The sequence below is a fragment of the Spinacia oleracea genome, chromosome 3 (genome assembly GCF_020520425.1).
Source record: "Spinacia oleracea cultivar Varoflay chromosome 3, BTI_SOV_V1, whole genome shotgun sequence".
NCBI classification, from domain to species: domain Eukaryota; kingdom Viridiplantae; phylum Streptophyta; class Magnoliopsida; order Caryophyllales; family Amaranthaceae; genus Spinacia; species Spinacia oleracea.
The window spans coordinates 27,923,663-27,937,035 of record NC_079489.1 but is presented as its reverse complement, the minus strand read 5'-3'; the positions used below and the strand labels follow the sequence as shown (position 1 = coordinate 27,937,035).

The 13,373-nt window shown below is 39.1% G+C and overlaps 1 protein-coding gene across 1 annotated transcript; it reads right to left on the bottom strand.

Moving 5' to 3' along the window:
* Positions 1-1,088: 1,088 nt before the first annotated feature.
* On the bottom strand, positions 1,089-13,034 carry LOC110798348 (vicilin Car i 2.0101-like). Its single transcript, XM_022003528.2, has 2 exons — positions 12,983-13,034; positions 1,089-2,611 (listed from the first exon to the last, which is right to left on the bottom strand). Exons 1-2 carry the CDS (start codon positions 13,032-13,034, stop codon positions 1,089-1,091), a joined length of 1,575 nt encoding a protein of 524 aa, XP_021859220.2.
* Between the last annotated feature and the right edge of the window lie 339 nt (positions 13,035-13,373).

The window sequence follows — 13,373 nt, the reverse complement described above, 5'->3', positions numbered from 1 at the left end:
AGTTAAGTTGAGATAAGTTCAGATAAGATAAGTTCAGAAAAAATAAGTGAAAATCAGGTGAATAGATCGCACCATCTTAACTTTATTATTTTTGAATATTTATAGGATTTAATCTTCTACTATAAGGCAAAAGTTACTAAAATCATGGGTGAAACCAGGTTGTAAAAAATGCGTCAAGATTAAAAGACTTTTATAGTTTTATTGTATCATTTGCGAGAAATCTATTGAAAGGCCCATTTTCAAGGTTTATATTCTAAACTCTATAGGAAGAAAGTAGGTGTTCAATGCAATTATTCGCCTAATTTTAATTGAAGATTTATAACTGTTGTTAGAGTTGGAATTATAAGTAACAATGATAATTGGTGAAAGTGATAAGGATAAGTGTTGAGTGTTTAGAATGATAAATGTCAAATTTCCACATGGGTTATTAATTTGTTTTTAGAATTGAAGGTAAAACCTACAAGTCTAAAGCAACAGACTAGGGAAAGCTTAGGCCTTGAACATGAGTCAAATAGAGTGGGTATGTGCTTCTTAAAAAAAATGATGGACGTGAGCTATATAAAAAATAAAACGAAGCTAACGTAACGCATATATTCACCAAAACACAACCTAATAATATAACTAAAAATAGTTATTAAAATAAAAAATTTAATATAACTAAAAATAGTTATTAAAATAAAAAATTTAAACGAAACCCGTGTATAAAAAATAGTTATTAAAATAAAAAATTTAAACGAAACCCGGGCTTCAAAACTAGTCATAATAATAAAAATAAAGATAGCGATCTGTGTTGAGTAATATTAAAAAAAATCACAAATAGTTTCTCCTAAAAAGTAGTAGTTTTATTTATATTATAAAAACCAAGAAAGAGTGGTGCTAAACACACTCATAAGTCTTAAGATGAAGAACGCAGCAGAAGCTACAGATTAAACCTTGCTCAAAACGAAAAGATGAAAAGTGAAAGTCAACGTACGTGACTCTTCTATTACAAGACTTAGAATTTATTCATAAACATAAGCCGTGAAGCTACGTACCATCTCCTCCAAGTGACTACTATACTCACTCATTACTAGCTGATTGCTTTAAACTTAAAACAATCCAGTGACCTCCATGAAGGCAGCCAACACAGGGTGCCTTTCTCGGAGCTCTCTCTGGCACCTTTGTTGGCATTCATAACCTTGTCCCTGTCTCTGGCACCTCTGTTGGCACTCCCTGTATCGTTGTTGTGGGTCGTGGTGGCGAGGGTTCTCATCTTCCATCTCTTGCTCGTATTGTCGTCCACCGTGCTGTCCCCTCTCTTGCTGTCTACGGATCTCCTGTTGGCACCTCTGTTGGCATTCATAACCTTGTCCTTGTCTTTGGCACCTCTGTTGGCATTCCCTGTAGCGTTGTTGTGGGTCATGGTGGCGGGTCATGTCGTCTAACTCGTCCTCGTACTGTCGTCGTCCACCGTGCTGACCTCTTTCTTGCTGCCTACGGATCTGTTCCACGCACCTCTGTTGGCATTCATAACCTTGTCCTTGTCTCTGGCACCTCTGTTGGCACTCCCTGTAGCGTTGCTGAGGGTCGTGGTGGCGGGGATTCATGTCGTCCAACTCGTCCTCGTACTGTCGTCGTCCACCGTGCTGACCTCTTTCTTGCTGCCTACGGATCTGTTCCACGCACCTCTGTTGGCATTCATAACCTTGTCCTTGTCTCTGGCACCTCTGTTGGCACTCCCTGTAGCGTTGCTGAGGGTCGTGGTGGCGGGGATTCATGTCGTCCAACTCGTCCTCGTACTGTCGTCGTCCACCGTGCTGACCTCTTTCTTGCTGCCTACGGATCTGTTCCACGCACCTCTGTTGGCATTCATAACCTTGTCCTTGTCTTTGGCACCTCTGTTGGCACTCCCTGTACTGTTGTTGTGGGTCGTGGTGGCGAGGGTTCATGTATTCCTCTTCGTCCTCGTACTGTCGTCCACCGTGCTGGCCTCTCTCTTGCTGCCTACGGATCTGCTCCACGCACCTCCTCTGGCATTCAAATCCTCTTCCTTGCCTCTGGCACATTTGCTGGCACTGACGGTGTTGTTGTTGGTCGCGGTGGTAAGGGTTATCCAATTCCTCTTCTACGTCATAACGGTCGCCTCTTCTGCTATCGCTCTGGCACCTCCTCTGGCACTCGTATTGCTGACTACCTCTTTCCCTCTGGCAACGTTGCTGGCACTCACGGTAGGTTTGACGACCCTGGTTTTCAGAGTCGTCGTCTACCTCATCAATAGAGTGCCTACTCCTCTGTATATCCTGTAGGAACTCTTCTACACAGTCCCTCTGACAGTCCCGATCCTGGCCGTGCCTCTTGCAATCCTGCTGGCACTGCTGTAACTGGCGCACAGGGTCGTCACGACGAGGGTTGATCATTACATCAACCAACTCCCATTGACTTCTACCACCGTGCTGCCTCTGCTGAAAATCCTGAACGCACTCTTGAATGCACCTCTGTGACGAGCTGCCTTGTTGTTGTTGGCGTTGGTGCTGGTGCTGGCCTTGGCATTGCTGCACACATTGAGTGAGCTCTCGCACTGGGTCTTGATGACGGGTAGGAAGGCGGATAGCAAAGGTTGATGTAAGGAGAACTGAAAGGAACAAGAAAAACAAAGGTAAGTTGGATTTGAAATTCATGATGATGAACTTTATCAATTAGATTTTATTTGTTTGATGGATGAAGATGAATTGTGAAATTGAGTGCAAATTTTATAGTGAGATTGATGATAGAGACTTGTAAACATCTGGTGGAAGAGTTAACATGCAGATTGACGAGTGTTTAACGTTGTAAATTTGAGGTGTCAAATATTGGAAGAAATTAAAGGACAGCAACAATGCGGATCACAACCTCGCACGCCGCGTATTACCATATGCATGTGCTGCTAACTTCTAAGCCATTCTCAGACTTGGGTGGGGCATACCAACTTAGAAGTGTATATGGCGACAAAACTTTACTACTCCAGGTTCTGTAGCTGGTGAACATTACCAAATGCATTTTCATTTTCGTTTTATAACCAGACTATTTTACGATTTTAAGGTTGTAGAATTAAATCTCACTATAGTGCATTTTACAAACACTAGTCTTTTCATCTATCGATCACTCGCAAAAAGTCTTCCCTGATTATCTGAGTCGGGTTAACCCGGCCATATGGTCGTATGGTGTCAAATATTGTGCAATCTCGTATCATTCTCATTAATCACAAACGAATATATAGTACAACTCAGCTACCTAAACCCTAGGTTACATATTAGGTAACATACCATAGTTAGGACTCTACAGAATATTCACAGAAATAAAGGAAACTGGCGACATACTGTAACACCCTAATAATTCCTTGCTTTTATAAAACCATTTTCCAACTTAAAATAAAGGAATTACTAAAGCATTACCGCCATCGTGATAACGGTTAAGGCTATTACCAGAATTATGCAGCGGAATTAAATGTCAACTAACTTTTAAAAACATAATTAATGAAATATTGAGGCCTCCTACAATTTGGAACCACGACGGCCCAAAACCCAAATTATAAATAATTCAAACATTTCAAACATAATTAAAGTAAAGTTAAATAGTTCAGAATACGAAAACATGCAACTCTCTCGATCATCCCAAACCACATGATTCCGATCAACCAACCTGCTATTTTATTCTACTCCCCATCAATGCAAGTGCAAATGATAGATCATCATAGGGTCATTAAGGCAAAGGCCATGACCAAAACACACAAAGTACGTAGTCAGCAAAAGCTGAGTACTTACAGGAATAGAGTGAAATGAATCTAAAACATGCATCACTCACTAAGTACTAATCAACATGCAAAAGCCATATAATAATTAACAACCAATCATGAATACAAGGCTCGACACTTGACTCGACTCTTGACTCACAATTTAATTAGAATAAGCTTCGAACGGGCCAAAAGAATATTCCACAAAGGGAAAAGGTGATGGGAGCCAACCATACACCAAATATATAATAATAAAATCGGGCCATACCGAGTGTCGGGCCATACCGACGGAATTCCTGCGCATAATATAAATGAAACAACGTCTTGTATCATTAGTAGGAGTACGAGCTTTCCGGCAATACTCCCCCCACTGTTCATACTCAAGGTATATACGTTCCAAGAGTTTTGAAGCTTGTTCTGGTTGCACTTTACGTTTATTAATATTTTATTAAAGGCGAACTCAAGACTCACCAACATGCACACATACAATTAATAAACAACAACCAAAACAATCTTATTTTAAATGCTTTAGGACTTGTGATCAACAAGGACAGACACTTGTGATATTACTACCATGTTCCTCCTCACCAAGGTGAGACTCCACATCATGCACATTAACATGAGGGTTGTGCCCTTGCACGACAAATCCTAATTCATTTCATACAGAATATTCCCAACTGAACCCTACATGTGCGGTGGCTTACGTGAGCTAACCCTTCACATGTGATAAAATAAATAGTACAACGAGGTATGAATAATTGGCTCAAAGTATGCTAGACATCCCGTACAATAGCATACAAATAAATAATCCATCCCTTGCATGTGAAATAACCATACATGCATAAATATTGAACAACATGATTGACAATGAAATCCATACTCATAATAATTCCAACATGCTTGTTCAACAATTAATCCAATAAATCCAACATCACAAATCACATGCTCGTTCACCAAAATAAACATGATTCCACATAATGTAATTCACATTATCAACAATCATGTAATGTCATTGACAAAAGGTGTGGTCGCCCTAGACTTGTACGTACCTGGAATACCTAAGCGTAGGGGCCACTTTGCAATAACGAGCACTCAACTAGAAATCACCTCCTATCATCAAAATAATGAAACTTAAATTATTTCCATGTTCATTAAATTTCCAGGAATTTTATAAAATCTAAAACCTCCTTTAAACTTTAGAATTCAATCGTTTTTCAATAATATAATCGTCTCAATTTGCAAAATCAATCCCTAGTACAAAAACATACTTTTTCCGCCTTTAAAATCAATGAAAATCAACACTTTAAACCTTTATTCAAATATGAAAATATAATTGATTATCATAATTAAAATCATCACCTAATTATGCTAATCAATTGACTGTTTAGGTTTAGGTTAAAACCCTAACTTGAAAATCCCAATAAAACTAGTTTATCATCATAAAAATCAATGCTTTATTCAATAAACAAATCTGAAAATTCGTCATTTAATAATTAAAACAAGCCTAATGAATCACAACACGCAAATCCTCAAACCACGGTATTCATAACCGGTTCCCAGCATTTTAATTACTCAAATCAATATTAATATAATAATTTAAAATACAGAATTTAAATAGAATAGGTAAGGAAGAAGAGAATTATACCAATCCGGCCTATAACACGGAACAATCACGAATTAGGGTGATTGGGCGAAAAGGAATTGAATTACGAACACGAACAACACACACACACACACATCCTTGTGTGTGCGTGCGCAGCAAGGGGTAACGAGCAAGAGGGCAGCGCGCGCGGGCTCGGCGCAGCGTGCGAGCGAGAGAGGGACAAGGCAGGGGTGTGCGCTGAGCACACGAAACAAGGGAGGCGAGCAGGGGTGTGCACGAGCACACGAAGAACAGCAGGCCGGGCACAGCAGCAGCGCACGAGTGCTCGCTGCGGCTGCGGGCAAGAGAGGAGAGGCGAGAGAGTGTGTGGGCGAGAGGCGGGCGAGCACGAGGGCTCGAGGGCACGAGGCCGTGCGGGTGCCGAGCAAAGAGAGAGAGAGGAGAGGGAGTTGGAGTGAGGGGCAAGCAAAGCAAAAGAGGCTTTATGAAATTTTAGGGGTTCATTTAATGATGGGGGAGTCTATTTATAGGCTCCCTATTTCTAATGGGCTAGGCTTAGGGAATTTGAATTGGGCTTAGGGAATTAAATGATTGGGCTAGCTTAGGACTTGAATTAAATTATTTTGATTGGGCTTGTTTAGTAAAACGAGTTGGACTTTTTTTATTTAAAACCCGAAGCACATAAAAATCAATTGCAACTCATTAAATTTCCCGACTCAAGAATTCAATTCGTTTCGCAATTAATTAAAATAATAAATATTCTACTACCTCCGTTCCTAAAAGTTCTTTACGCTTTCCGTTTTAGTCTGTTCCTGAAAGTTCTTTACACTCCTACTTTATTCCATTTATACTCTTATTTGGCCCACCATAACTTACCCACTCACAATACTTTAATATTAGTTTCCACCCACTCACATTGTTGGACAATTTATAGCCACTCATTTTCCATTTGTTACCCCACCATCACATGTTCACCAAAATTCATTAATTACCGTGCAAATATTAACCGTAAAGATCATTTAGGAACGGAGGTAGTAATTAATAAAATACATTTAATTATTATTTAAATGCTAATAAATCGTAAAATTCTTTATAAATATAATAAAATATACTTATAAATATTATAAAAATACGAGGTATTACAGTCTACCCTCCTTAAAAGAAGTTTCGTCCCGAAACTTGGGTTCGGAAATCAAAATTCAACTCGAAACTTGAGACTTTATTAGACTTTCAATGCGTTTATTTACACAAATTTTAAGTTGCTGTACTCTTTACATAATTAAACAGGACAATAATAAGTGCAAATTCAATAGAAAGCACTAAATTGAGCATAAAATAGGGGAAAACAAGGTAAAAAGCGAAATTCTACCGCACTCTACCCCCCTTAAAAGACACGAGTTACGACCCCGTAACTCAACTAACCTCGGGAAAAATCTCGGGATATTTCTTTCTCATTTCGTCCTCCGCTTTCCAAGTAGCTTCGTCAGATTCTTGATTAGACCACAACACTTTGAAAATTTTCACATCTTTAGTACGCGTACTACGCACTTTGCTATCAAGGATTTTGACAGGTCTTTCCTCAAAGGTTAGACTTTGGTCTAATTCTATGTTCTCCGGTTGCAACACATGTGTAGACACCTACTTTTTGAAGGAAATAATGCCCTTGGTCCAAGTATGCATTCTATGATAAGTCTAATAAATGCGGTTCAGTATTAATTAACAAGTTAATAATTCAGTGAGATCAAGTGAGCTGAATGCCTAGCTAGAGGCCGCTTCAGTTCAAGTGGAATTAATGATATTAATCCACAGCTTACTCTTGACTGAACCCGTAGGGTCACACAAATAGTACGTAAACGGATCAAGTATTTAATGGCATTAAATACTCCATCTATGAATATTCGGAATCGACGGATCTTGGTTTCAGTGGGAGCTGAGATCGTCACAGGCAAGAAATGAATACTCCGGAAACGATGATATTACCGGAAACGGAAATATGGATCGTATCGGAAATATAAATATTATCCAAGTCGTAGATGTTGCCGGAAACGGAAACATGGTACGTATCGGAAAATATTATCGGAAATGGAAATATTGCCAGAATCGGAAATATTGCCGGAAACGGAAATATTGTCAGAATCGGAAATATTATCGGAATCGGAAAATAATTCCGGAAACGGAAATATTAAATATTTGTTCGAAACGGAAATTAATTCCGGAATCGGAAATATTAAATATTGTTCGTATCGGAAATGAATTCCGGAATCGGAAATTTAATCGGAAGCGTATCGTACGAATAAGCATCGGACGAGGCCTGCCGGACGAGGGCCCAGCACGAAGCCAGGCCATCGCCCAGCAAGCCAAGCGCGCCACACGAACAGCCAAGGCCACGCCAGGCCCAGCGCAAGGCCAGGCCCAGCAGGCCGAGGCAGCGCGCACAGCGCGCGCAGCGCGCGCAGGAGCTACGTGGGCTTGTAGCTCGCGTAGGCCTCGCTGCGTGGGCTGCTGCTCGCACGCACGCGCATGGGCGGCCCATCGTGGCTGCCGTGTGTGTGTGCGTGAGTGTTTGTGTTCATGCACGATTCCTAAAACATGCAGAGTTCGGTTAATGATTAAATTCCTAATTCTATTAGATAAATTAATTAATTAGAGTTCTTGTAGGATTCTAGGTTTAATTAATTTGTATCGGAATAGGATTCCAATTCCCTTTCCATACCCCTATAAAAATGTGGCCTGGGTTCACAATTTATAAACGGTTTTCAAAGTATTCAAAGTGAGTTTTTGAGAGAAAAATTCAATCACACATCTTGCTCAAAAGTGCCGAAAATTCTAGTACCTTAAGGGCGATTCTAGTTGGTCAATCTTAAGGCGGATCCGGACGTGCTGTGGACTATCTACGGAGGGACGACACTTGGAGTCCTAAAGATTTGTTCTTGCTCGGTTCGGGCGCAGCTAGGGAGGGCACGCAACAAAGAGTATGCATCTAAATTATGCTATATGATTATGTGTAAATAATATGTATTCCTGGGTTAATGGTTGTTTCCGCATGATTTATGTAATATCATATGTATCATAACCTAACAGTGGTATCACGAGCCCCTTATTATTTTCATAATCTAATTTGCATAAACATGGTTAAATATTACAAATTTGCAAGAATTAAAAGGGGTGATTAATTTTCGTAATTGTTAATTAATTGCAAATTGCGTTTATTTAATTATACGTACGCAGTTTTTCGGCAGTTTCTTCGTTACTCATCCAAATCGAGTGATTTTTGTGTCAATTCCGCATGTAAAAGGCATTCTAAAATTTTATCAAAAATAATATTTTTCTGCCGAACCCAGAATTCTCAAATTCGAAGCCTAACTATGACTTTTCGAAGGTTTTAGTTTTTCGAATGCAAAATTTCGTAAATTTAAGATGTTAAATTAAATATTTGCGATTCTTGTTGATAAATCTTGAATTTTTGATTGACCTACTGTATATGTTTAACAAGTTTGAATGCCTAGCCTTGTTAATTATGCAATCTAATTTGTAATTATGATTAATTTGTTGAAAATTAGAATAATTTAGAATTAATTTGATTTTCATAATTAATTATAATTTAATTAGAAACCTATGATTAAAAACCACCATAAAAATTGTAAATTTATGATAAATTTTAAATTTTTATGACCTAGACTTGAATCCATGTAAATCGGAAATCAATTGAATAATAAATTTTCGATTTTTCGCCCTAAAATTATGAAATTAATATTATTTATTAATTTGTCATTAATTTTAAATATAAATTTTAAATTTTTATGCGATTCGTTCATAAAACTTGCACGCACAAAGCAATGGACGCTTCGTGTTACCCTTAAGGGGTGTTGTATAGTGCGGGCATGCGACGACGAGCAAGGGAGCTCGTCGCCCGTGCGGCACGAATGCAATGAGCAAGGGCGTAGTGCACGAGCACAAGGCAGCAGCCCTGCCTTGTGTCGTGTGCCACGAGCTATGAACAAATGGGCATGGGCGAAAGGCAAGCCAAGGCAGTCGCGTGTGGGCAGCAATCGAGCTGCGCCACAACGCGCACTGCCTCGCGCAAGAGCGCGCAGCCTCGCGCGCAGCGAGCGCAAGCTCGCGTGCCACGAGCGCTGCGCCCAGCGTTGCTCGCACGCACAGCGAGCGATGGCTCGCGCGCACAGCGAGCAATGGCTCGCGCGCACAGCGAGCGCTGGCGAGCGCGCACTGCGAGCGATGGCTCGCGTGCGACGAGCGCTGGCGCGCGCGCAGCGAGCACCACATCGTGCGATGGCTTGCGATTGGTAGAGCAGCAGCTATGCGACGAGCGCATGGGCTGCGCGCATATGGCCAGCAATGGCTGTATGCGTGCGGCCCATGGGCGTGCAATGCGTAGGGTGTTTGCGTTACGATTAGATCGTTTTGAATGTTTAATTTGAAAATTTCAGTTCACGTAATTTTAATTAATTTTAAAATTAATAATTTAAATTATTTTCTTGGATTTTAATTTTGAATATTGTAATTATAATAAATGTTATTTATTCTAATTATTTTACTAAAATTATAATCATGAATTAATTTAAATAACGACTGAAATTAAATTAAACTTTTTGGATTCAATTATAAATTTATATGAGCTTTAAATTTTAATTAAAATTGTATGTTTCCGGTTAGACTAGAAATACATTTTTATGTTTAAAATTAGTAAAGCATATGAATTTATTGGTTTAAGTGGGAGCGCTTTTTAGTCATAAACTCTTGATTAGGTCTACAAATCCTTAAGGTTAAAACAACTTGATTAGAATTAATAAGGACTGAATAATTGGTAGATTATTGGTGCCCTTGATTAATTGCTGCAAATATTTACGTGATGCATAATGTGTTTTACTAACCAGCTAAGTGGGCCATTCATGATAATGAATGGGTGAATGGTATATATTGTATATGTACTGTTTTGCAGGTTATGAAGTGACTAGTATGGCCCAAATAGGATAGAAAATATGGTCTGCGTACCATTAATTTGAATGTAATTGGTCTAAAGTACCAAAGTTATTTTTCAATTCAAATATGGTCTCCGAACCATCAAATAGTTGTAATTAGTTATAGCTTATCCTATTTGAAAAAAATGGTGCCTCCCACGGAGATTTTCAAGACGGACTTTGAAGTCAAAGCTTCAAGATGAAGTCGGGCCATACTAGATCACATTTATCTTATGCATGTTTTAAGTTATTTATTGCTTTTAAATATGTCTTAAAATGCATGAGATCAAAAGCTTGATTATGTTGCATGATTAAGGATTTTAGTTCACTTAAAATCTAACCAACATAGTAAAAGCCTTAAGTTCCAAACTTAAAAATTGAGTTAAAAGGTGCCATGCCAAAATATACACTTGCTTGGATATCCTTTACATCAATCTAGTAATAGTTTTCGCTCAGCGAGGTGTTACTTATTGGTCCTAAAGGGGCAAGGTACACAAATAATTGTGAGTACATGTTAGTTTTGGTGAAACTCAACGATATAAGTAAGGAGTCCTTTTATGTCGTGGCAAAATCGATAGGTTTACCTAATAAGTTCTTAGACGTACCTATCAACCAAGAGTAGTTTCTAGACTATTAGCAAAAGGCTTTTGCTTACCTAAGATGTTCTAGGATTAAGTCGACAAACTGTGCTTAGTTCTTCAATGATTTTAGGATCTTGGAATCATTTTATTCACACCTGCCGGAACACATAACTTGAATAAAATGCTTAATAAACATTGAATTATGCATGTATGCTAGAATTTAAGTTTATTAAGAGAAACTGTGAATGGTTATTTATTTGTTTATTCTTTTCAATTGTAGTTTTTTAATATGGCAAACAACAATTCATTCAACATTCGATCAATTCTCGAAAAGGAGAAGTTGAACGGGAAAAACTTCCTTGACTGGCAAAGGAACTTGCAAATAGTTCTTATGCAGGAAGAAAAGGAGTATGTCCTAGATGAGGCGATGCCCGAAGCTGCAGGCGACGGGGTCACTCAGGCAGCCCTCAATCGTTGGATTGATGCCAACAAGGATGTGAAATGTCTAATGCTCGCCACCATGAGTGCGGATCTGCAGAAAACGTTCATCAACTCAGATGCTTTCACAATCATCAGTGAGTTGAAGAACATGTTCCAAGATCTGGCTCGAGTCGAAAGATTCGAGACTCATAGGCAAATTCTTGAGACCAAGCTTAAGAAAGGCGAGCCCGTAAGTCCACATGTTCTCAAAATGATTGGACTCATTGAGAATATGAGTCGGCTGGATCAGCAATTTTCTCAGGAAATGGCTATAGACACCATCCTCCATTCTCTTCATAGCGGGTATGATCAGTTCAAACTGAACTACAGTATGAATAGTCTGGACAAAACGCTCACTGAGCTTCACGGTATGCTGAAGACCGCTGAAAAGACGCTCAAAAGTGATAAGCAGGATGTGCTTATGGTGCGTGGGGGCAAGTTCAAGAAATCTGGAAAGAAGAGGAATGCTAAGAAAGGTGGCAACAAGGCCAGCCCAACTAAGCAAACTGGCGCCAAATCTGTAAAGAGGAAGGTCAGTCAACCCACTTCTGAATCCGAATGCTTCTACTGCAAGAAGAAGGGGCATTGGAAGAGAGATTGCTTGAAGCTAAAGGAAGATCAGAAGAACGGAACAGTCGTTCCATCTTCAGGTATTTTCGTTATAGACTGTATACTTGCTAATTCAACTTCTTGGGTATTAGATACAGGTTGTGGCTCACACTTATGTTCCAATCCACAGGGACTAAGAAGAAGTAGAAAATTAAGCAAGGGTGAAGTCGACCTACGAGTGGGAAATGGAGCACGGATTGCTGCATTAGCTGTAGGAACTTACTATTTGTCGTTGCCCTCCGGGCTAGTTTTGGAACTAGAAGAATGTTTCCATGTTCCAAGTCTTACTAAAAACATCATTTCAGTTTCTTGCTTAGATGCTAAGGGATTTTCCTTTTTAATAAAAGACAATAGTTGTTCGTTTTATTTTAAAGAGATGTTTTATGGATCTGCTAGATTAGTCAATGGACTTTATTTATTAGATCACGACAAACAAGTATATAACATAAATACCAAAAAGGCCAAAAAGAATGATTCAGATCTCACCTATCTGTGGCATTGTCGATTAGGCCATATAAACTTGAAACGCTTAGAAAGACTTCAAAAGGAAGGAATTCTAGAACCATTTGACTTAGAGGATTATGGTAAATGCGAATCATGTTTACTTGGCAAAATGACAAAGCAACCTTTCTCTAAAGTCGGAGAAAGAGCAAATGAACTATTGGGTTTAATCCATACACTAGTAGAAAAAACGCTTGTTGTAGCCCCCTTATTGAAGAGGGCATAGAAAAATACGCTGCAACAACCAATCGGTCAACGCGGGTCAAATATTATACAGGGTTGTTGAAGCAAACATTTTTCTTGTTCGCTTCAATAGCAATTGTTGAAGGGGGCATTAAACGTTCGCTTCAACAAATAATCTCATATACTCCAATATTTGATTCTCTCTCCTCCTCATTACTTCTGTTAACCTAAAAGATTCATTTCTCTCTCTTCTCTCCCCTCTCCTCTCTCCTCTTTCCCAGTTCAAAACTCCTCAAACCATCTGCCCCTATCCATGGAAGGTCTATCTTCTCTCTCTCCCTCTCCCTCATTCTCTATAATTTCAAAGAAGGTGTCTTCATAAACGCCCTCGATTTCATTTTCTTTCTCTCTCCTCTTTCAACAATTTTTCTTCGTATTAGATCTAGATATTTCAAGCGAAAACGAGGGAGTACATCGGTCAAGATGGTATCCAGGTCGAAAATTCTTGATGGTAGCTTAACAGTCTCGAGCATGGTATTCAGGTATAACCTCTCTTCTTCTTAACATCTATCGGTTATGCTTTCTTTTTTCTTAATTTTATGATGATATTGCGAAAAATTAATGTTAAATTATGGGTGTTGAATTCGTTCAGTTTGATCAGTTGATTGTTCCTGATGAATATCGTTGCC

Bases quoted from the DNA above. Each gene is read 5' to 3' on its own strand.
- LOC110798348 (XM_022003528.2), bottom strand. From the start codon at position 13,034: ATGAGGGAGAGGGAGAGAGAGAAGATAGACCTTCCATGGATAGGGGCA. The intron at 2,612-12,982 runs GTTTGAGGAGTT...TGTTCCTTTCAG, and splicing joins TCCATGGATAGGGGCAGATG to TTCTCCTTACATCAACCTTT.